The sequence below is a fragment of the Trichophyton benhamiae genome (assembly GCF_000151125.1).
Source record: "Trichophyton benhamiae CBS 112371 chromosome Unknown contig00346.0, whole genome shotgun sequence".
Lineage (NCBI taxonomy): Eukaryota > Fungi > Ascomycota > Eurotiomycetes > Onygenales > Arthrodermataceae > Trichophyton > Trichophyton benhamiae.
This window is the reverse complement of record NW_003315064.1, coordinates 249,126-273,295: the sequence shown is the minus strand read 5'-3', so window position 1 is coordinate 273,295 and position 24,170 is coordinate 249,126. Positions and strand designations below refer to the sequence as shown.

The following is a 24,170-nucleotide window of genomic DNA, read 5'->3' as shown; positions in this document are numbered from 1 at the left end:
TACTAGCTTATTTAAAAAACCCGCGTTTCTTCTTTTCCTTGCTCTTTTCCTTTTCCTTTTTAGCAAGTTTTCCGCTAGAAGGTGGTGGAGTTTCAACTTGTGTGGCACTTGAAGTTTCATTTGTTGGCTTCCTCTTGATAGCCTCAGGTCCGTTGCTGAGGTTCATCGATGCCATCCCAGTAATTGGAGGGGCTGGTGGTTTGGGTTTAGGGGACGGGTCTCTCTCAAAAAGATGAGCGGGAGCCTGCGGCTTAGGGCGCTCACTTGGAAGATCTAGGCGTCTCTTATCAACACTCAGATCCCTTATTTGCCGTAAGTATAAACCTGGAGTAAGCATATGTGAACTCGCCAGAAAAACATCCTTGTTAGTTTGTTGGGATATCTCATAGCAGCTCCTGGCTTCAGAATATGTTGCACCGCCAGCAATGAATACGATAATCCGTTGACGGGGGTCACCAGCGACTGGCCGAGTGCGGGCCCAAGTTGGTTTTGCACTTCGGAGGGAGGATTGAGCAACTTGATCATGAGGTGTGCTCTCATCCTCTAAATATGGCCGTGTATACGGAAAAATGGTGTTGTCTAGTGTGCCTTTAATTTGCTCCTGTAACATTAATTTCACGTTCGTCTCAAAGCGTGATATGCTGACGTCCTCCTCCTGGGGCTGCTGTGGCAATTTCTGTGAGAACAAGGGCTGGCGTGGCGGTTTTGGATCCTTAAGAGGCTTCTCGACCCTTGCACCCAGAAGCCCAAGGTTATAGATAGCTTCACCGTCCTGCGGAGGAAGTTGTGAGTGCGCAAGAAGTTTCTTAATATCTCCTGCGAGGAGCCCACCGCGATAGTACAGATATAACAAAATCAACCTAAGTCGCTCAGAGGGTCCTACAGCATCATCGTCAAGAAGACGAACTAACTGTTCTGCAATGTTCTTGGGCTTTTTGAAGTCTTCGTCGACTCCAGTGGCGAGGCATTGTTCAACTGCTGCAACATCTGCCAGATTGCGCTCCTGGAAAAGCCGCATTGTCTCTTGAGCCATATTGAGATGGAGGGTATAGGCATTTTTGCCTTCCTGGAAATCTGACAGGCCTGCAAGCATATCCTTGACTGTATTGACTGACGCAGGAAGGTCGCTTATTTGACAAATGTTAGATATGGGGGGTACAGATAGAGTGAGGGGATAATCACTTACCTGTCGGCAAATTGGGGGTTTTGGGCTCTAAACTTCTTGAAATCTTCAGCGAGCTTTCCAAGGAGGTCTTTCATGTGTAAATGTCGACTGTTCACCCAAATTTTATCCCCCTCAGTAATCTCCATATCTCTTGTCTCTTCGGTCTCTTGACCTTGGTTCAAGACAGTTCGATATGTTAGTCTATCACCCTCTTTGATTGGAAGGAGATCATGAGCCATGGCCTGGTAGGTAAACTCATGAACTAGAGGCGCAGCAAGATCCATGGTTCGATCGGTAATAAATAGCACACCCCTCGGCCGGGGGGTAGGGACAGGATAATCCCTCCGGTGCTTTGCATACTCATCTAATTCATCTTGTACAAACCGGGCTAGATGGGCACATAGGACACTTGCTTCATGAGAGGCATCCTTAGGTCGGAAGTATCGGATAAGGGGGTATTCGTTTAGTGACACACAAACAGAAACAATCTACATAGTGTCAGCTGAATGGCCGTATAAACGAATTTCAAGAGTGGTATTATAATACCTTTTGTGCTAACTCAATGAGATGACTCCTCACAAGGTTGTTGCACGCAGGATGAAAGAGTGTAAGAAAGCTCCAGGGGTCGCGGAAGATAGCCAGGCGTGATTCTCGCGGGAAGAAACTGATGTTCATTACATGCATATTGGCAATAAGCTCCCGTGCAGCGCTGAAGCCGTTGATTCGACTCCTCATTGAAGGATCAAGATCTAAGATAGGTATTGCATCAGCAATCGATCGAATGCCTAGAGTAGAATTTCCATCTCCATACTTGATGTCCAAACCAAGAAATATTTTCTGTAACGGCGTCTTTCTAGGTCTGCCATGACACAGTCAACAATATGAGGAAGCGCAGATAAGATATAAAGGGCGTCTGTTTCTTTGTTCATCGGTCGTCGATGTTCGATCTGTTCAATATCTTGCAAAGCGTGTGTGAGCTTATGTATATATAGAGCATGGAATCGGCATGCGCATACTTGTCACATTCTCATTCAAGATATCGTCTTCCTTGACGGCGTTATCAATCAGTCTTTTGCTACCCTCGTCCACCACAAGCACTTTCCACTATATAGTGTCATCTTAGCCCCGCGTCGTGCTTCATTACTAGATCTCAAGGAGCGCTTACTTCTCTGCCTCCCGCATGACGAACTGTGTCCAGAATAGCTATATGGCAAGAGTTAGTGTATCTATCACGAACGGCGTTCAGGAAAGGGAGAGACAAAAGACCGCTCGGTATCACTCACCCTGGCGCTGAACCTCGATCAAGGAGGCGTCCATACTGTTAGATAAGGAAGCATGAACTAAAGTAAATCACCTCTACGTGCACTTAGGCAGCGCTCTCCGGTAGAGAATAACTGAGTCAAATTTATCCGCCGCAGTCGTCGCCTAATCCAGTTGTCAGTCACCCACCGTGGTGTGACTTTCGGTGACCAGCTTGTGTTGTTATTTTCTCCTTGAGACATTCACCTGCACTTCCCAGGCTGTTAATATCCCACTCTTTTTCGCCGATCTTGCTCGCTTTTTGGAATAAGCGCGTTTCAAGGGCCCGCTTGCTTAGTCACTCCAAGTTGTAAGGAATATTTAGCCGCGTCACGTGAATACCTTAATCAGATACCCAAACTCTGATGCTTTTTTCTTTGGTCACTGAAAAAGGGAGCTTCTACAGATATTTTTCTTGATGATGACGCTGCATTCTGCATTGGATGCCAGTTTCAACCTTGCTTGTTCCTAATTCGCTCGAGGGCTGCCCAACAAAACCATTGCGGGGATGCAACCATGGCAGCGCCCGGCTCGAGGTCTTTGCCTTCGTTGCGCTCTGCGCGCGCCAACTATTCCAGCAGGACGGAGCTTCAGCGGATCGGTACAGCATAACAGGGCCAGGATCACGGCGTTAAATAGGCCGCTTGAGCAGCTTAGTTTTGACTGGGTAGGCGGCAGGAAGGGTAAAAATGATGAAAAGAAGGGCAAAGACCCCAAGGTGAGCCTTTCCCCGCTGTCTCAATTGCTTGAGGTATAAATACAAACTAACCATTGTGTGCTCCGGATGATAGCCCTGGAAGGCTCAAGGCCCAAGCACCAAGATAAGAAAGGTCGGTCGCATTTCTTTCGATGAACGGTTCCAGTCCGCGTTACTGGAGTCTTCGGACATCGTCAGGAAAGAGCTTGAGCAGACAAAGCTAGAACTCGCCCATTGGGATAAATTTTTTGCCTCAATCGTTCATGCTTGCAAAAGCTCTCTTATCGACGACGGCGATGAAGCCCATTTCGGACAGAGATTTACGTTAAGGCGGACGTTCGGGAAGATGGGACGAGAAGGAATTGTCGATTATCTGAGAAGGCAATACCGGAATCACAAACTTGACACTGCATTCTCCTCTACTGCCACCAAGTCAGACTCGCTAGCGGATTTCAGGTATCCAGCCGAGTGGTACCCGGTTGCCCGGAGCATGCAGCGGAAGATTCACTTACATGTAGGACCTACCAATTCGGGAAAGACGTACCATGCTTTGCAACGATTAGAGAAAGCAAAGAGCGGATTCTACGGTGGTCCACTACGTCTATTAGCGCATGAGATCTACAGTCGACTCAATAAGAAAGGGATTTCGTGTGCCCTTATCACGGGTGATGAGGTCAGAGTACCAGAAAGTGGTCCCGTTAAAGTTTATAGTAACACGGTTGAAATGGTACCTATTGGCCAGGAGGTAGAAGTTGGGGTGATTGACGAAATCCAGATGATAGCCGATCCGCATCGAGGATGGGCCTGGACAAGAGCTGTCCTGGGGTGCCAAGCCCAGGAACTACATCTCTGCGGCGAAGAGAGGGCTGTCCCCCTTATTCAACGCCTTGTCTCACTGATGGGCGATACCCTTGAGATCCATAACTATAAACGACTGAATCCCCTGAAGACAATGACATCAAGTTTAAAGGGTGATATCAGACGACTAGAAAAGGGGGATTGCATTGTTGCCTTCTCTCGGGTTGGGATTCATTCCTTGAAGCAGGAAATTGAAAAAGCTACGGGCCGGAGAGCGGCAATTGTCTATGGGAGCTTGCCGGCAGAGATTCGCGCTCAACAAGCTGATTTGTTTAATGACCCTAATAACGATTACGACTTCCTTGTTGCGAGTGACGCTATTGGCATGGGTTTGAACCTGTAAGTTGAGCTCGTCACATCATAAGGCTGGAGGTTACTAACAGCTACTTTAGGAGTTGTAAGCGAATTATTTTTGAGTCGGTGATAAAAAGGCTACCTACTGGCATTCAGCGACTCTCAATATCTGAGGTTAAGCAAATAGGTGGGCGAGCCGGAAGATACCGTAGTGCTGCTCAGTCATCCAGCTCCACAAATGGCAATGAAAAGGAAAATGTTGGCCTTGTTACCTGCCTTGATGAGGCAGATCTTCCCTACATTCGAGCAGCTATGATGGCTGAGGCAGAACCTCTCGATGCTGCTGGAATTCTTCCGTTAGATTCCGTGATTGACAATTACTCTAATATGTTCCCCCCGGACACTCCATTTGGCTACATTTACCAGCGCTTAGAACGTGTGTCTCGCACGGATCCACCATTTTTTATGTGCAAGATCCAAGACACCGAGGCGACGTTTGGCCTCCTTGATAACATCCAGGGTCTTAACGTGATCGATAAAATGGTTTTTATGAGCGCTCCTTTACGGGCTACTGACCCAGTAATGGCACGAGTTATCAAAGCATTTGCGGAATGTGTCGGTCAGCAGAAGAGTGGCAGGTTACTCGATATTCCTGAATTGGACCTTGAGATACTGGATAGGCCTGTCTCGGGCGATGACAAGGAATACCTCCGGTCTCTCGAAGCGCTCCATCGTTCCCTCATTCTTTATCTCTGGCTTGGTTACAGGTTCGGTGGTGTATTCACAGACCGGACGCTGGCTACTCATGCTAAAGAGATGGCGGAAGTGAAAATGGATCGCACCCTCACTGAATTCTCGGCGAATTCAAAACTCCGAAAACAAGCACTCCGAAAGAAACGAATTAAGGGGGCTAAAGACAAATTCCTCGCTAGTCCAGAACCGACAAGCCCCATAGACACAATTCCCGATATTCCAGAACTTGAGGCCACTCTTCCTGATGAGGACGAGATAGAATTTGAAAACCCTAACTCCGCTCTAGCAAGTACTCACATAAGGGCGCCAGTACCCTTTGCACAGCATACCTCCCCTACTACACCGTAACATTACACTTTGCTATACTTTACTGGTTACCATCTTCTACTCCTAAGGCCCGCGATCACTTATCCTCCTATTTCAAAGCTTTACCACTCCTTGTACTTGGCATATATTATCATACCCACAAGCTCTGGCAGCTTGATGAACCAGTTCTGATACCCATCTCCATCCCCAGTGCTACCACACCTTCCATTGTCGATTAATCTAGATTCTCCGTTATCATAATAAGCTCTAGACTTGTATTATTATAAATTATATACTGCTATGTCTAAAATGTATCATAGGATAGCCCAACTAGCATCATTCCAACTCCTGATTGCTACTGGGGATTTGCTTTTATAGAAACGCGAGTGTAGCGTACCGAGGTTCGCTTAGTAGCCGCGCCCGGCGTCTAGCGCATACCGGGGAATCTATTATCCGGATAGCTTTCGCCCTGAGGTCCCGTTGGGCCCATTTATCGCAAAATCGCAAAATCTGGAGGTTGATAGACTCAAGATAACGAGAAGTAGAGCTGTTTCGTTAGTATCACCGGCATGGATGACCTTGAGTCTCTCGAGCTCTTGTCACTCGTTTCGAGGGTAACGACTGAACTACAAAATCATTTAGGAGTCAACGAAAAGACGCTCGCGGAGTTCGTGATCGACCAGCATCTAAAATGCAAGTCTCTCGACGAATTCAAGAGCTCGCTCAAGGCTGTTGGAGCGGATTTTCCTCAGAGCTTGGTGGAAAGTGTGGACCGCCTAGTCCTAACAATGCATCCTAAATATAAGTCGAAGCGAACCAAACCGGATGAACAGGAAAAGCAACATATTGGACAAGATGGAGTTGATGACATCGAAAAGAAAGCAAGGGTCTTCAAAGGGCTTGCGGTCCCAGATGATAAAGCTCCCCACTGGGAGGAAGATGAGCCTGAGCCGGAGCGGAATACAAATGCAGAGGCTATGGATGACACGTTCGCGATGCTAGAAGGTTTGGCTGGCAAAGCTAGAGCAGAACAAAATGGTTACTCAAGCAGTCGAAAGCGGAGCAGAAGCCCTGAAATTGACGATTATGATAGAAATCGGCCTCGCCGTGGGAGGTACAGGTCTAGATCCAGGTCCCGGTCTGGATCACCCGATAGAGATCGGCATGGAAGTAGGCATTCTCACAGGAGCCGCAAATACCCCGATGAGCCTAGGGAGCGAGGACGATCTGGGCGCAATTACAATTATGATGATGATTTTAAGAAACCACCCGCATCAGAACTAGATGATCGGCCTATTCTCTTCAAAATTTATGATGGGAGAGTGACGGGTATCAAGGACTTCGGTGTATTTGTGAATTTGCAAGGGGTCAGGGGGAGAGTTGATGGCTTGGTTCATGTATCTGCGATGCAAGAGGGAGCAAGAGTAAATCACCCATCTGATCTTGTGTCTCGCGGACAGCAAGTCAAGGTCAAGGTTGTTTCTATCCAGGATTCAAGGATCGGATTATCGATGAAAGAAGTTGACCAGGTTTCCGGCCACGACCTGGCACCCCAGAGGCGAATTGCGTCAGGAGCAAATATGGAAAGATTAGATGGAACTGGCGCAGATGATCGATATGGAAACCTAGGGTCCAGCGTACCCGTTATCGAGCGGGATTCCGGTACTAAAAGAAGCAAGAAAAGACTAAACTCTCCAGAGAGATGGGAAATTAAACAGCTTATTGCCTCTGGTGCCGTGTCTGCTGCAGACTACCCTGATTTGGATGAGGAATATCACGCTACGCTAAGAGGAGAGGGAGATTTCGAAGAAGAGGAGGATATTGATATTGAGGTGCGTGAGGAAGAGCCTCCATTTTTGGCGGGTCAAACCAAACAGTCCTTGGAACTTTCTCCAATTCGTGTTGTTCGAGCACCGGATGGTTCACTTAACCGTGCTGCCATGGCTGGCGCAAATCTCGCAAAGGAAAGGAGAGAGATTAGACAACAAGAAGCCCAAGACAAGGCTGCGGAAAAGGCGGCTCAAGTCGATCTTAACGCACAATGGCAGGATCCGATGGTTGCGCCAGAGCAGAGGAAATTCGCGTCAGAGTTACGCACTGCTACCACTGAAAAGTCATCAGAGCCTTTGCCAGAGTGGAAACGAGCAGCGCAGAATAAAGATGTGTCATACGGAAAAAGGACAAATCTTTCTATGAAAGAACAACGCGAAAGTCTTCCTGTGTTCAAATTCCGCAAACAACTACTCGAAGCTGTTCGGGAAAATCAGTTACTTATCGTTGTCGGCGACACGGGGTCTGGAAAGACGACGCAGGTCACCCAATACCTAGCAGAGGGAGGATTTGCAAATAATGGCATGATTGGATGCACGCAACCTCGGCGAGTAGCCGCAGTGTCCGTTGCCAAGCGAGTATCTGAAGAAGTTGGCTGCCAGCTGGGCCAGGAAGTTGGTTATACTATACGTTTTGAGGATTGCTCTAGTCCTAATACTAAAATCAAGTACATGACTGACGGAATTCTTCAAAGAGAAATCCTTTTGGACCCAGACCTGAAGAAATACTCTGCCATAATGCTTGACGAGGCCCATGAGAGAACTATTGCCACTGACATACTTTTTGGGTTGCTCAAGAAAACTATCAAGAGACGGCCTGATCTTAAGCTCATTGTGACATCGGCTACCCTCGATGCAGACAAATTCTCGGAATACTTCAATGGCTGTCCTATCTTTTCTATACCAGGAAGGACATATCCCGTGGAAATAATGTACTCCAAGGAGCCTGAGTCAGACTACTTGGATGCCGCCTTAGTTACAGTGATGCAAATTCATCTCACCGAACCACCCGGGGATATCCTTTTGTTTTTAACTGGTAAGGAGGAGATTGACACTAGCGCAGAGATCTTATATGAGAGAATGAAAGCGTTAGGTCCCAACGTACCCGAACTTGTTATTCTTCCTGTTTATTCCGCTCTTCCAAGCGAAATGCAAAGCAGGATTTTCGAGCCAGCCCCTCCCGGGGGAAGAAAGGTTGTTATTGCAACTAATATCGCGGAAACGTCGATTACAATAGATCAAATATACTACGTTATCGATCCTGGGTTTGTCAAACAAAATGCCTATGATCCAAAGCTGGGAATGGACTCGTTAGTGATCACACCAATTTCACAAGCTCAAGCCAAACAACGAGCTGGTCGTGCTGGAAGAACAGGGCCTGGTAAATGTTTTCGATTATATACCGAAGCTGCATATCAATCTGAGATGTTGCCGACATCAATTCCGGATATTCAGCGTCAAAATCTTACCCAAACTATTCTTATGCTCAAAGCAATGGGAATTAATGACCTCCTGCATTTCGACTTCATGGACCCTCCCCCTACCAACACCATGCTCACTGCTCTTGAGGAGTTATATGCACTCTCTGCTCTTGACGATGAGGGGCTTTTAACTCGCCTCGGTCGGAAGATGGCTGATTTCCCCATGGATCCCGGCCTGGCCAAGGTCCTTATTGCCTCCGTGGATATGGGTTGCTCCGATGAAGTCTTGACTATTGTTGCTATGCTCTCCGTGGCTCAAGGTATCTTCTATCGACCTAAAGAAAAACAACAGCAGGCAGATCAGAAGAAAGCTAAATTTCATGACCCTCATGGCGACCACCTTACCTTGCTAAATGTGTATAACGCATGGAAACAGTCACGATTCAGTACCCCTTGGTGTTTTGAAAACTTTATTCAAGCGCGACAAATCCGTCGAGCCCAGGATGTCCGCCAACAATTGGTTACCATTATGGATCGATACCACCATAAAATCGTATCCTGTGGTAGGGATACTACGAGGGTTCGCCAGGCATTTTGTTCAGGCTTTTTCAGAAATGCTGCTAGAAAAGATCCACAGGAAGGATATAAGACTTTGATTGAAGGCACCCCAGTTTACATGCACCCTAGCTCAGCACTCTTCGGGAAAGCTGCTGAGCATGTCATTTTCGATACCCTTGTCCTCACAACAAAAGAGTACATGCAGTGTGCCACGACAATAGAGCCAAAGGTATGGATTATCCCTATTATCTCTATCTCTTATAGTCGGTATTAAAATTATAATAATACTAACTCATTTACTTTAATTAGTGGCTTGTTGAGGCAGCACCAACGTTCTACAAGCAAGCGAGTACCAACAAATTATCAAAGAGGAAAAGAGCGGAACGCATTCAGCCATTACATAACAAATTTGCAGGCGAAGATGACTGGCGACTATCAGCTCAAAGACGACAAGGTCGTGGTGGTGGTGGGGGAACCTGGGGATGACTCCTCCATGCCCGGATATTCAAATATCTTTCTCCCCAGGCTACATTGCTTATTCTCGCCCATTTTTTTTATTTTTTACATTGTTTAGCACTGCCGTAACGCTTATCCCCTCTGCTGTGTTTAGTTCCCCCGAGGAAAATGTACCAATACCATATTGAATAGATAGAGCTTAGCGCATCGTCCAGGTCAGATGCATAACTTGATGCCGATGTTTAGCAGTGACATTCCCTTAACAGCAACTATTGCTATTTACAGGCCAAGTATTTATTGTTTGCCATCCTATACTCTCAAAGTACATTCGAAAAATTTAGCGAAAAGTCATCTGGTATAATGGATAAAAGATTGTACTTATTGAATATCAGAAATTGCGTTGTGCTCCGTACCTGCAGGTAAGGAGGCAAATGAAAACGATAAAAGGCAAATAGTACATAAAAGACATGGGAATATTTGGTTGTTGAGATATTGATATATCTATATCAATATTCGGCGTCTACAAGGCAATAGAGGTGAATAAGCGCATAGTAAGTTATCGGCATAAGGATAGCAATAGAATCATACCAGCAGGTTAAGATAAGTAGAAGAGAAAGTCAGCTGAAATAAGGGGGTTGAACAAAGGAAGAGTATTGAAGTGCAGTAAATAGACACATATAAAAGGCAGAAATAAAAGAGCAAGACAGTCAGATCATCGGACATTCAGAGGCATGCAGCAAGAGTAAGAGTTCGTAACAGGACCTATACGAGATTGCAGACCAGCCCCGACCCGTGTATCACAAAGGAGAAACAAAGAACGTTGAAAGGAGAAAGTAGAAATGACCAAGCAGGTGCATTAAAACATCAATAGCTATACAGCTAGATGAATATGAGTATATCCAACTAAAGAAGAGACGTAGAAGAAGAAAACTCCAAGGAGGTTAGAGCCCGTATAATAGCCTGGAAAATCCAGAGCATTTGAATTGAAAAGTAGTTTTGTGTTTCTAATCAGCGAAGTAGGCTCAGCGATATGGGGGGCCCATCATACCGGAACCATTTCGATTTCCCATACCTCCGTCTCCTGGACCCCCGCCGTGTCCTGTGAACATTTCAAGTAACTGTCGAGATGATGGTTGATGGCCTCCTACACCTGGTTGCGGTCCTGCGCCGAAGTGGGCGGGGTGGCCATGAGAAAGGCCCATCATACCCTCAGGATTATGAGGCATTGGGGGGAAGGCCGAAGGAGGAGGGTGATTCATAGCCATATATCCGGGAGGTGGGACAATACCAGGTGGAGGACCAAAGTTGGAGGGGCCAGCGGCTCCAGGACCTCGCTGGAAGGCTTGCCTATCGTTAAGTGGAGGTATGCCCCCTGCCATTGGCATCTGCTGAACGGGAGGGTAAGTTTGGTTGATATTACGATTCGGGGGTGGGTTAGGCATTCCTGGACGTCCGATAAATTGAGCAGATGGCCCTTGCTGCAGCTGCTGGGGATTTGGCCATCCTCCCGGAGAGGTAACCTGTTCGAGGCCTGGTGGGCGTTGGATGTTCATTGATGGTTGAACAGCAGACTGAGTAGTGCGGAGGCCAGGAGGGTTAGCAGGAGTGTGACTTCCACTTGAAGGGCCTTGGAATTGCATTTCGTCATAATAACCAGGAGGACCCCCCGTGGCTCGACGACGAAGTTGACTTCGAGGATCATTTGGATCTGGACGTTGCATGTTTGCAATTGCAGGGTCATCGAAGAAAAGTGGGCTTTTCTGTTTTGGTATCTCATGGTTCCTAGGTTGCATGTCCGGCATATTTTGAGCACCAGGGTTTTGTAGTGTTGTGTGGGCTGGCATCTGGCCTTGGTGGGATTGACCAATTTTTGCTTGCTGCATTAAACGAAGTAGAAGATTGGAATCAAAGGGAGATGGCTGGGATTCCTTGGGAGCCTTTTGCGCAATGAGTTGCTCAAGTCCTTGGGCTGTCTGCTCGCGATGAGGCTCGGAATAGCCCATATAAGGCTGTCGATTGATAACATCATGAAGTGGCGACGCAGTAGGAACAGGTATATGGCTAAATTCTTGCTGGATTTGCTGGGGTGGAGTCGGCTTTGGTCGTATCATTTCTTCAGCTTGAGGTGTAGCGTTTCTAGACTTATTACCACCAAGGAGCTGTAAGATTCGCTGAAAGCCTTCTTGATCGGCATCAGTCGATACTGGGCGTGGTTGAGAAACTGTAGTCTCGGCTTCTTTAGGGGTTGCTTCAGTAGGAGAATTAAAAAACCCAGCAAACCTGGAGGACTTTGCTGGCTTTGCAGCTTGAGGCTCCTTTGTGGTGGATCCAGTAGCAACATTGCCATATCCTGGGTCCTGGGTAGACTTAGAGCCTCCCCAAGGCCCAAAAAAGTCATCAAACCCAGCATCAGCTTTATATGCTGGTTCAAGACTTGAAAACATCTCTCCCTCCGTTCGCTTTATTTCAGCTGGCTTCGTCTCAACGCTACTGCTAGCCTCTGGAGCCTTCTTCTTCGTTTCATCTGATGGCGGAGCACCGCCCGATTTCATCCTCTCTTTCCATCTTTGGAAGTCTTCCTGGGTATGGGCTTCTTTGTGGTCTGATTTGTTAGACGAATCCATCCATTCAGGGTCTTGTTCGTGCTTTGTAGACCGGTTCCAGTCCCTGTCCCTGTCTCTATCCCTATCCTGGCCTTGCACACCACGACGCCACTCCCGATTTCGTATAGGAGTTTTGTCGTCTTCCTGCTCAACATTCTCCTGGGAATCACCATCACGAAACCATGAGGGATGGTCGTGACGGCTTTTGCCCTGGACATCCCTCCGATTAGGGTATTTGCCTTGCTCACCACGATGGCCACGTTCATTTCCAGCTTCCTGTTGATCACGGTGCTCTCTAAATTCTCTGCTATCCCATCTGTCTCCCTCTCGTTTAACTCTCCTGTCAACACTTTCTTCCTGGCCGAAGGTGCGTCTAGACCGGGTTCCCCAATCATCTTTATCATCACGTCCACTTCTTCGGCCATTTGTAATATGAGATTTGGAGTCTCGCTTGTCAAGATCTCTGTCTCTATCAACCGAGTCCTTATCTTTCAGGAATTTATCACGGTGTGGAAAACGGTCGGATTTGGTGCCATCACCATCGGAAGATTTCAAGCTATTATACCTATCGGGATCACTAAATTTACCGAAGCCTCTCGTCGAAGAAGAAAATGATGTTTTAGGAGGTCCTAGTATGATGTCTTCTAGAATATAGGGTTAATACCAGTAAGGCGGGGGTTCGGTTCAGTGGTAGCATGACATACCCGAGTTCGAGGAACGAGATAAATGACGCGGCTCAAAGAAACTTGACCTACGTGCGGAAGCAGTAGACTCGGTCTGGTTTGTTTGTTCTTTAGAGGCAGTATGTTTCTTCTGTGTAGATGCATCCACAAGCGGTCTGTGGGTTGGCAAATAACCATTAGCATTGCTCAACCAGGCTAATATAAGAGAAGGGGTAAGGAACGCAGTGAATACATACCCCATCCATTCTTCTATCGGAGGCAAGCCATCTGGTTTTACCACTAAAGGCGACTCCCGCAGGTGTAAAAGCTCCTCCTGTGAATATCTTCGTGCCATGGGAGAGTATATTGGCTAACCAAGCCGCATGGCCCAAACTCTGGGGGAATAGTAGGGAAATATCGAGCGCGTAACAAAGCTGAGATTGATCGGGAGGGCCTTGGGGAGTCTGATCTTGTTCAAACGGTCTCCTTGATATTGCGGTTGAATGAGAGAGAAGTGCTGTCAATTCGTGGCAAGGGTTGCTGGTTGGGATGCGGTCGAAGCTAAAGGTGTGGTGGGTCTGTGGAAGAGTTGAGGGCGCTCAGGGGGGGATCTATCGGAGTTCTTCTTCAGCGTAGACTTGGGGTCGAGGCCAGGAGCAGGATGCGTAGAAAGGCGGTTTGTAGGGATCAATGGCTGTGCTGGTTTGGCTCTGTTTTGGAGGTTGGAGACGCAAATGGGCGAATTTTCTGTGATGGAGAAAAAAAGATACAAAGCGGTCGCTAGCTTTAGAGTTTTCGTCTTTGTGCACCACCACCACCGCCAAAGTCGAGCCAGCCTAGCAAGCCGCCAGAGAAGACGATGACAGAGGATTGTTATGTCGATGCGGAGATCATAGATGTATGGGATTTCAATGAGATATATTATTTATTTATCTACTTTTGCTGGCGGTCCTGTCAATGGGTGCCACGGTAGGCAGCAGCCTGGACGCTTCAGCACGCCAACTGCTGTACGCTCGAGGCCCCTGTCGACATAACAGCCGCTGCCAACGCAGAGCCACTCCAGCGATCAACCCATTCGCTGGAACTGGTACGGTACAGCTCTGTTGCAAGGGCTCGCAGTGTGCTGCTGTGGGCGTCGGATATCGCTGCTTGGCCTTGCACCCAACTGAGGGCAGCAGCCCGAGTGATCAGTGTCGTGCTGCCCCCGATTTCACAAACACGATATACCAAGTGAAGGACCTTCTTCCGCAGTCCTCCTGTTAATGCTGGGGAACTATACAGGGAGAACAGCCGCTCAAAGACGCCGGCTCGTCGATATATGTCCATGTCCTAGCATATAGTCAGCCACTTAACAGAAGCATGTTCCCGGATTTGCATAACTCACCAGTTCAGATTTAAGCCCGCAAACAAATAAATCTAGCAGCCAGCCAATTTCTTCATGGTTGCCATCATCGCTCTCTGGCTCGTGGTAGAGTATTTTATCAATCCAATACGAGGGGATCTTCCCAACCTCCCATTGAGGGCTCCTGTTCAGGAAAGTGTTGATCTTTCCGTATAACTTGTGACTAGGATTCGTGAGAATAGCGAGCATGCGAACTGCAAGTTCTCCAACAATAAAAGGTGCTGGTGTGTCAAGGCCTAGCCCCTTCACTGTTTCCAATAATTCGCCAATGAGTATGTATATTGCCTGACGCTCTTCAAACGAGGATTCCTGCTCAGTTTAAGAAAATTAGAACAAATAACCCGCCTCCCATAACTCTGGTGAGAAAGAACGAACCTTGAGTTTTGCCATGAAGCGTGATAAACCAGCCATAGCTTGACGCCGAACTTCTTCATGCTCAGAGCAGACGCAAAGTATGAGATCTCCGATATACCCTTGGTCTATTGCTAGTTCAAGGTCTTCTCTTTCCCATTTGTGCAAGCCAGCATGAGTCTCATCAGCCATCTGTATTTCGCCGAAAACATCTGAAAGGTTCACTTCCTGGGTAGCTGATGGCGATGGAAGGGTTCCAGTACCACCCATTTGAGTATCCTCTTCACCCAGAACAAGCCGGTGCGTTTCTATACCATGATCAAAAGCCTTTTTAAGCAACGAGCGGCACTTTTTCACCTTAGTTTCACTCAAAATCGTGTCACGGACGGAGGTAAGCGCATTCTTATCTTCTCCATACTCCTTCAAATAACCGAGTAATTTGGAAATCCACGCAGCCGTGGAAAGCTCGTTCATCTCATCTTGAGCTTTCACGATAAAGGGCCATTGTTCCGAAATCACTACCAAAATTGGACTTATCAATGATGACTTGCTAGGTAATGAGCTCACTTGGTCAAGATATGGGACTGGCCGTTTCGCAAGTCTTGTAAAGCAATTATCAATGAAAGACCAGGGCAGAGGAATATTCTCATCTTCCAACTGAATACTAAGCACCAGGGCTTCGAATGAATCTGGTTGTACCAAGATTGAATCCTGCGTCAAGACATCTTGTAGAAGGGAGTAAATTTTGGCCCGGGCGCTATGATCCTGTTTTTCCACAGCAACTTTTAGTACTGAGGTAAATACCGATAAGGTTAAGGGTGCTAGATATCGAATAAGTATGTCAGTCTGTCTCATCGGTAGACCTCTCAGTAAGACGCAACTTACCTGGCTTCTGCCACCAGCGCATAGCAGGCGAATGTTGAGAAATTGCTAGGGTGTGCTGCAATTGGCTGAATAATAGTTGACGGTTTTCCGTAGATAACTCGTCATTGCTCAGTTGGTCCAGGACTTCGACTAAAACCAATGACACGTCGAGCTTTTGTTCAAAAGCTACAGTTGGAGCGACTTGGTAGTATAAGGAAAGCAGCTCTAAAAGCGCATCTCGCTGCAGCAGGTCATCCTTCGGGGATTGACGGAAGGCAATAATGGTATCTTTCATCGTAGGACATCTGGAAGTGAACTCATTCATAAGTTTTGTAGACGCCTGACTCCAGAGTTCCGGATTTGAGCTTCCCATGGAGTCAAACACTTTTAGCACACCTCGAAGTTTTCGAAGAGCCGCTGTTGTTGCCTTGATCGCAAACAACGTAACAATTTCAGTGTTCTGGTTCATACAGCGAGTCAACATTTTTTGCGTAAGAGGGCGCGGGAGGATACTCTCAATAGCGACAGATACCGGAGGAGGCACCGCAGGTGAGCCTTCCCTGAAGCCGCATTTTTGAGGCACAGGCAACTGGATAATAGAGAATAAAAAGGCGGACTCTCCAAGCCAGGCCTGTGTCGGCTTTGGGTCGGAATTAAACATATTGCGCTTCGAGAAGTAATCATATACTAGCTCAGGAGCGGCTCGGAAAATTTTTAGTAGCAACTGCATCTGTCGAGTGTCTGATTCGGGGCGAAGGAACTGAATCAAAGTTGAAAGGTTTCCATTACGGATAGGTATTGTTTCGTTAAATTTGTCGAAGTGGCTTGGTGCATCAAGTCCAAGAGAGATGGTTTCGGTATCGTTGATCAGTGGTTCTGTACTGTTGCCTGACGAGTACCAACCATTATCCGATAATAAGACACCCTTGTCGACGTTTGTGCAAACCAGTAGTAAAAACTTGTGTATTTCGTCAGAAACCGACACACCTTCCGGCATAAATTCCTCAGAGTCCTTTTCGTACCCATAGAGTGTCGCGAATCGTTCCAGGTTCCATCGACTTAAGAGGCGGCTCTTGACACTGCGGGAGAGAACAGGATCCGATACAACGAATTTATCCAATGTCTTGATAATATCCACAACTATGTCCCCTGAATCTCGCTTAATATCCTCAATGAATACCTTTATAAGTTTTCCCTGACTCAATAGCTCAGCTTTAGCTGCAGGGCTTTGATATCTTAGATTTGCAAGCAAGTAGCGCTGGGCAATACGGCGGAGCGTGGGCTTACGTCGATCCGCAGCTATTTCCCCCGCCTGTAACTTACGCATAGTAAGAAACACATCGAGCCTTTTCAGCGTGATATCTCGTTTAGCATAGACTACCTTTGCAACGGCCCCACCGTCAAAGCTCACGATCTCAGTCAGCAGCCTAAGACAAGGCGATATCAAATGCTCTTTTGACTTGCTTGCAGTAAGGCCACGGTTGATAAGTTTGATGTTTTCATTGGATAGCAAGTATTTGCTAAGCTCAATTGAAAATTCCCTGAACTCAAGCTGGGAAGAAATGGTTTTCAGGAATGATGCGAGAACCGAGGGTATAAGCGAAAGTGTCGACTCTTCATTATTGCTCTCTGCAAAGTTCCAAATGCTAACAAGATCAGTGAAGCAAATAGGGGGGGTTTCGTCTCCTCTTTTGACATATTGAGAAGCACAATATTTTTGTAAGACTTGGAGTTTCTTTGACTTTTCAGCTTCAGAGATGTCCCCTTGAATAGAAGCCAAAAATTCTTTAAAGTGACGAATCCCTATATCAATTTGTTAGGTGAATCAATATGATGCATCATAAGCAGGATTATCAGCACATACCTTGCTTTGTTTCTTGTGATATGTTTTGCTGGAACCTCAAAATATCTCTTAATTGCTGGTAGGAAGTAATTTCAGCAGTTACAGGAATAGTAGCATCACCGTCAATCTTTCTCCGTTTAGCCCGGGCGGCATTATCATCGAAACTAGCCATTGTGAGTGCGCCGGCTTCCTCTTTCTCATAGCATTGATTGATATCTCATCGTCAAAACTATGGCTTTTGAGAAAAGCATAAAAAATTTAAAAAAACTAAGTTAGTTAACTGGGCCCGCAGTTAATGGATCACGTGATTAAGAAAACGCCCCTGGCTCGTTAACTCCGAGATATTTCCAACGACATCGAGCCAAACGCCGGCCCATTTGGCGCAGAGCGGAAAAGCAGTGGTAAAGATCACAATAGAAGGGAAAGTGGTTAATGGATTTCGTGACTTATCTGGTGGTATAACTTTTTACTATACAAGGATTCATTTTTTGGTCTTTGCCTTCACCTTTTGAACAAGCTTGCTAATTGCTTCCCCATCATCTGCCACCGTTAAGCTTGACTTGCTTTTCTTATTTCTTTTCAGTTTCTCACCGGATTTCTCTTCACTGGGGCCCATATCATCGACGTGGCGTCTTCGCTTTCGACCTTCTTCAAGTAGCAGGTTCATACCCGTTGTTTGTTTAAACCTGGGGTTGGTAGGGTCAATGGCGTATTCATGGCTTTCAAAGAGGCTTTGGAATCTAGGATCCTTAACGTTCATCTCAAAATTATCCACAGGCGTAGTTTCGACAACGCTCTTCTTTCCCTTTCTATGTTTGTCGCTCTTTCGAGCCCGTTTCTCAGCCTTTTCAATCTCATTCATATCAAAATGTGAAATGGGTGTTGACTTTTCGTCATCCATCATGAGGAGTTCAAGTTCAGCTCTCTTGGATGCGGATGCCTCTTCCTCGGCTCTGCGCTGTTCCTGAAGCTTTTTCCTGTCTTCCTTGCGCTGTTTGGCTGCCTTGACAGCGTCAAGCTCAGGCGCAGTAAAGAAAGGGTCATCAAAGCCAAGGTCCTCTTCGGCTTCCTTGGTTTCTTGTCTATCTTTTCCACCACCCTCTTCCTGCGAAACTCCCTCGCCCGATCTGCTAGCCTTTAGCTTAGCCTTTCTTCGTTGTTTTCTCTCTCGTTCCTTTCGAACATATTTTTCCCTTGTTGTTTCTTCCTTCTCAGGTTCGTTCTCAAATACTGTGTCCCTTGCGGGGGCGGCCGTCAGCCCTGCTGAAAATGTGACTTCCATTTCACCAACTGGCTTTGATTCCTTTTTGCCAGCTGCAGGTTTATCACCTAGACCAAGCAATGCTCGGACCCTTGCACGTTCTGCCTCTTTCTTGCTCAGTTTGGGTGCGGCTCCGGCTTCTGCCGCGCCCGCAGCTTCAGCTTCATCTTCTTCGTTCTCTGAGCTATCACTGCCGAGGTATGCTTTGAGGTCATTTTCATCAATCTCCTTCCTACTCCCCTTGAAGGCTCTTTCCTGGGCGTCTTTTCTAGCCCGATCATCCGCATCCCAAGTCAATTTGACCTTGCTGTGTTGTAAAGCATCTGTGACGAAGTCACTTGGTTGATAATCATCTGGTAGTTTCACACACTCATCTCTGGGAACGTCATCCGTGAAGTCAGTGGAATCAGGGACGAATCGGAGGTCAAAGAAATTCGCGCTACTCATGTACTCTGTGCCATCCACAGCGTCGTATATGTGTTTGGCCACCTCCTTTGATGAACATGTTAAAATAGCATAGAAGTACCGGAGCCTTTCAAGTTGGTATTGCCGTAGCTTCCCAGCGTCAAAGTCGTCCCCGTCTCCTTCGACTAGGAGAGATTTTTTAATCTTTTCTTCCTCTTCCTCTTCATCTTGCTCGTCCGATAAAGAGTCCTCATTCTGGGATTTAGTATTGTGAGAAAATATCTCCTTCGGCGGTCCATCCATTTCTTCCCTTTCCATCCTTTCGCGCCCAAATTCGCTTGGATATATTGATACTTTCCGGATAACGCCACCGGGAGGGAGAAAACTGGTGAATACAGCCATAAGGTCCTGGGACTTGATATTATCCCAATCAAGATTCACAATAGCTATCCTTTCCGTATATTCTCCCGTAGGGATATCAGCATCCTGTTGGCCGGGGCCAGGAATCTCCATTTCCATGTTGCCCGCAACATCTTCCTCTTCCTCTTCGTCACTGGAGCTCTCGTCAGAAGAGGATGAGTCAAATCCGCCATCACGAGCCGGATCATAGCCTGCCCTTTCCACCCTACGTAGCTCCTTTTGTACTTCTTCATCGTCATCAACACTAATATATTCCTCTTCGGAATCTTTATCTTTCTCCTCCTGGTCATCCTCATCATCAACCCGGTAAAATTTCTCTAACTGTTTCCGTGTATCGTCCCGAGCCAGCTTTCTTCCGTATCTGTCAACTGGAGCATTCTTGGAAAAATCTGAGTCGCGCAGCATGTGCGAAAAGCGTTTATCAAGCTTGACATGAGTGTGCTTCTTGCTCGGTAGCCGATATCTGGGGTCAGATTGTATGTTTGCGAATCGAGGATCAGCTAGATCTCGGTTAGATAGGATATTCAAACAAAGTAGAGCATACATATTAATTTGAAGCTCTTACATATAACATTGGTAGCGCTTTGGCCGGAGGATCTTGTCTTTTTCTTTTTAGAGGCCATCTTCTCCCCCATTGCACCGACGTGCCACTTTCTAACAGATTAATTAAGCAAACAGAAATAAAATGCTTCCACAGATCTCAAAGTATAAACTGTGATGCTCGGTAGCACTGCAATAGTTGAGAGAAAGCCGTTGTTTTAATTGTCATCCAGATCGCTGATAATCTCTGGGGTTTTAAGGAATTTTTTTTTTTTTTTTTTTCTCGAACTTCAACTAACTTAGCTTAATTCCATGTGATCTGTGCACGATCTGATAAGATAACCAGCTTGCTTAAGCGCCTTCCAATCAGACACCTACAATTAGAATTATAAAGCACCGAGATACATATTTTGACATATATTTTTATTTTATTTCATATAGTACTGTAAGGAAGGATATAATGTTTTGATAGTGTGGTTCACTAGAAAGAAATCAAAATCGTGAGAAAGAGCTTGGCAACCAAAGTGAGTCCTACATAGAAGAACTTCATGAGGAAAGGAAAAAAAAATAAATAGACAATGTAAATCTCGTCACCAAATACTCTCGCAGCCAGCGAGCCAAACAGCGCTATTTCCAGAAATGGTGGATCTACAATGGAGTAGTTTCCCTGCAACGATAACAACAAGACAAGGTAGCTTTCCGAATTAGAAGGAAAGCCGGCGGTTGATAGAAGGCTTTTTGTTACGCATATCGTAGTAACTGGCCTGTTTTGCAAGGCCTCGCTGGATATGCTTCACCACGAGGTCTAGGGTCGTTAATATTGGATGGAAATAGCATGTAACGATGGGTAGAGGTCAGCCTACCGATTGCTATCTTATTTTCAATACCGCGAGGAATAATAATATCTATCGAAGACGTTAGTAAATATTAATTCGGTCGTTGAGGAATTTAAGTACCTGAAATAATCCTTTGAGGCTCAACATATCTGGTATACGATGGTTTCACAAATTTAAACCACTGTTTTAATATACTATCGATGGTTCTTCCTCGTTCACGAACGTCTCGCGCAACTGGGCGGATTTTACATCAGTGTCAGGAGTCTAAATGAGATATCAAAAAGGAGTATCTAAGTACTTACTTCTCCGCCCCAAACAAACATCCATGTCTGCTTCAACAAATATCTATTATAACACCATTAACCACGCGTTCAAAAACATACGCATGAGCTGGTGTATACCTTGAGATCCAAAAGCTCCAGTATCCTTGGATCGGTGAAGGCCAGTATTCCCTCGAGGATCAAAACTCGCGGGGGATGCATTGGGGTCGTTTCAGGTTCTCGTTGATGTTTCTTGAACGAGTAAATGGGTATTTCGACTTTGAGGCTATTAGGAAATTAGACATGATGTTAAGCGACTCTTCACTGAATCAACGTATAGATACCCTTTCTTTAGGTCTCGCAACAGCTTAACAAGGACGTCAAAGTCTATTGCGAGAGGAGAGTCAAAGTCGTATTCGTCTGCATGTGCGATAGCATTCTCCTCAGGCGTGAGTGTTTTATAGAACGAGTCCTTTTCGCATGTAAAGTCAGATATAACTGTTCCAACGATAGCTTTGTGGCAGCCCCCGTCCTCGAAGTGAAAATACCATGACCAAGATGGAGGCTCCCGGGAGATCAAGCAAGTTAATAATTTCCTGGGACACCGAAGACTTTCCAGAGCCGGAGCTACCAGCAACACCAACAATGATCATCGGCTCCCAGGGGCAGTGATACCGGGTATTCTGCCGGCTCATCGTGAAGTGTCGAAATTCCGATTCAAGCATGTTGGTATCGTGACATATATATATATGTGTGTGTATAATATGAAAAAAATATATGAAAAATAGCAATATACCGTCCTATCCAAGACGATATAGTGATAGTTGGGCTTGGAACATGCCCTAACAAGACTACTACAAAGCTATAGGAACTCTCAATATAGGCGTCAAAAGTTCGGTATGGGGTAAAACATACCACAAGCAAACGCCGGTCTCCAGACCCACGGCACTATTTACAGTGATATCAGCACCCCATACGCATATATAAAAACATCCAGGACAGAAAGAAAAAGTGCCAGCAAGAGTGGAGTTTTTTGCCTGAGTGTCTTTTTCTCTCTCGCTGCTCCTTCGTCTGTGTAAAAGAAGCCCGCGGGTGGAGCCTCTTCCCTCCTGCTGAACACGCGACCAGCGAAAGGCCTGTCACATGACCACGCTAGGGCCCAGGGCTTTGTCAGCCGAAGTACAAAAGGCAGAAACTTCTTTTCAACCTCCAACTTCCTCTTCTTCTCGTCAACTGCAGGATCAGCGCCTCTGCTTCCAGTGACCTGTTCCACCCACTCCCTCTCTCATGGAACGGCGATGGTCAGATACACGGGCTGAGGAATAGACCAAGATAGCTTCACGCGCCCTCTCTGCTCTCCTGGAGACCGTTGAAAAGCTGGTGACAATGGCCTCTGCGAATCTCGTATGTGGAGCGAGTTCTCTCTCTTTCAAAGGCTCACCACGGAGAGATTACTAAAGTGTTTAGATGTCACCAACTCCCTCCACGGCCACTCCAACATGGTCGAACTTCGAGAAGAAGATGGAGGAGCATAAACCCTCCAAAATGTGAGTTTCTTCCTTCCCTGACCCTCCGGTGCAATCCTTCATGGATATCGAACGATGCCGATGCTATGATGAGTTAAAACTCAAGTTGGGAATCTCTCCGAAAATCTCGTGTAGGAAAAAAATAATTAACTCGTTGCCTGAGCTGAAACATCGATGTCCACTATTTTTTGTGTGCGTTTATTTAGCAGGTTCGCTAATGGACACGCTTCTCCAGGGACATCAATTATCTAGTAATGGACTATCTTGTCACAAACGGATACCCATCAGCAGCAAATAAATTTGCAGCAGAGGCAAATATCCCACAGCGTCATGATTCTGACACAGTACAAGAGCGCGTCGAGATTCGAAATGCGATCTACTCGGGCAATATCCAGTCAGCAATCGAAAAGCTCAATGAGCTCAACCCCCAGGTAATTCTGCCCCGCTCTAGTTACGTATCTTTTTACCTTCCACATGATTAGACGATGTTTCATGCACCACGCATAATGACCCTTTTATAAGGGCATTGATGAAACCTACTCATCTTCAGTCCTCAGTATGATTCTTTGGGAATAATTCATTTTTTGTGCAAGCAAGATCACCTTTATTGAATTTGCTGCTAATGATATGTTTAATAGCTGCTTGATGACAAGCCTGAGCTCCATTTCTCTTTACTACGTCTCCAGCTCATCGAGTTAATACGCAACTGTATAACTACCCCAAATGCCGATATCACACCAGCTCTAGATTTTGCTACTTCACAGTTGGCACCTCGAGCTCCGACAGCACCGCAGTTCATCAAGGAGCTCGAGGAAACCATGTCATTACTAATCTTTTCTCCGGAAAATCTTTCAGCGCCATTGAATGAACTTCTTGATCCTGCTATGCGTAAAACCGTTGCAGCAAAGGTTAACGAAGCCATCCTCCAAAGACAAGGCTCAGTAAGTGAAGCTAGACTTCGTGCTCTTGTCAAACTTCGCGTTTGGTCTGAAAAAATGGCCAGAAACTCCAAGAAGGATATTCCAGACAAATTGGATATCGGGTTTGATAACGACGCCACCAATGGCAATGAAACCAACGGTTCTGCCAGTCAGGATGATGTTGTCATGCAAGAGCGCGGCGACCTTGACTCCATGGTTCATTAATCTTTCAGTAATGCCCAACTTGTGCCTATGTGGCCCGTTTTAATTATTCTTCCAATCGCTTAGCATGGCGCAATGGTTTTTTTCGGGGCCGGATGTCTTGAATTTTCTCTCCGTGAAGGTATATTATTAGCTTCTTAACACGTTCCGGTGTATTTTAACAAAGGCGTGATTCAGCACTGACAATGATATCATGATACGTTCTCAATAATAATAATACTCTGCTTTAATTAGTCTCCTGTAAGGTATCTCACCGAGGTAACGTCTTCAGTGAATGCTCCGTAGTCTCTCTCCCACCTCTCCACGTAGACAAATGGCGAGTGTATTCTCCTGTCTGCTGCTTCCAAGTGTTTAAAACGCCCAAATTTGCTTTCAATAATATAAACCGCTCACAAGTATCAACATTCTGGAGTACCTTT

The 24,170-nt window shown here is 46.2% G+C and overlaps 7 protein-coding genes across 7 annotated transcripts; 3 read left to right on the top strand and 4 right to left on the bottom strand.

Moving 5' to 3' along the window:
• Positions 1-7: 7 nt before the first annotated feature.
• ARB_03896 (uncharacterized protein) lies at positions 8-2,482 on the bottom strand (the record flags this gene model as incomplete). The annotated part of the gene is made up of 7 exons (XM_003009924.1): positions 8-1,127; positions 1,187-1,653; positions 1,712-1,950; positions 1,977-2,123; positions 2,182-2,269; positions 2,331-2,368; positions 2,449-2,482. The coding sequence occupies 7 exons, from the start codon at positions 2,480-2,482 to the stop codon at positions 8-10; spliced, it is 2,133 nt and encodes a 710-aa protein (XP_003009970.1).
• Positions 2,483-2,907: 425 nt separating this feature from the next.
• On the top strand, positions 2,908-5,611 carry ARB_03895 (uncharacterized protein; the record flags this gene model as incomplete). The annotated part of the gene is made up of 5 exons (XM_003009923.1): positions 2,908-3,065; positions 3,104-3,182; positions 3,256-4,358; positions 4,526-5,355; positions 5,391-5,611. 5 exons carry the CDS (start codon positions 2,908-2,910, stop codon positions 5,609-5,611), a joined length of 2,391 nt encoding a protein of 796 aa, XP_003009969.1.
• A 330-nt stretch (positions 5,612-5,941) lies between these two features.
• ARB_03894 (uncharacterized protein) lies at positions 5,942-9,666 on the top strand (the record flags this gene model as incomplete). Its single annotated transcript, XM_003009922.1, has 2 exons — positions 5,942-9,409; positions 9,490-9,666. 2 exons carry the CDS (start codon positions 5,942-5,944, stop codon positions 9,664-9,666), a joined length of 3,645 nt encoding a protein of 1,214 aa, XP_003009968.1.
• An 873-nt stretch (positions 9,667-10,539) lies between these two features.
• On the bottom strand, positions 10,540-13,256 carry ARB_03893 (uncharacterized protein; the record flags this gene model as incomplete). Its single annotated transcript, XM_003009921.1, has 3 exons — positions 10,540-10,640; positions 10,709-12,883; positions 12,995-13,256. The coding sequence occupies 3 exons, from the start codon at positions 13,254-13,256 to the stop codon at positions 10,540-10,542; spliced, it is 2,538 nt and encodes an 845-aa protein (XP_003009967.1).
• Positions 13,257-13,891: 635 nt separating this feature from the next.
• On the bottom strand, positions 13,892-17,533 carry ARB_03892 (ribosome biogenesis protein Urb1, putative; the record flags this gene model as incomplete). The annotated part of the gene is made up of 5 exons (XM_003009920.1): positions 13,892-14,230; positions 14,286-14,612; positions 14,679-15,475; positions 15,540-17,321; positions 17,383-17,533. 5 exons carry the CDS (start codon positions 17,531-17,533, stop codon positions 13,892-13,894), a joined length of 3,396 nt encoding a protein of 1,131 aa, XP_003009966.1.
• Positions 17,534-17,842: 309 nt separating this feature from the next.
• ARB_03891 (uncharacterized protein) lies at positions 17,843-19,993 on the bottom strand (the record flags this gene model as incomplete). The annotated part of the gene is made up of 1 exon (XM_003009919.1): positions 17,843-19,993. The coding sequence occupies one exon, from the start codon at positions 19,991-19,993 to the stop codon at positions 17,843-17,845; it is 2,151 nt and encodes a 716-aa protein (XP_003009965.1).
• Positions 19,994-22,863: 2,870 nt separating this feature from the next.
• On the top strand, positions 22,864-23,754 carry ARB_03890 (uncharacterized protein; the record flags this gene model as incomplete). Its single annotated transcript, XM_003009918.1, has 2 exons — positions 22,864-23,064; positions 23,248-23,754. The coding sequence occupies 2 exons, from the start codon at positions 22,864-22,866 to the stop codon at positions 23,752-23,754; spliced, it is 708 nt and encodes a 235-aa protein (XP_003009964.1).
• Positions 23,755-24,170: the final 416 nt, after the last annotated feature.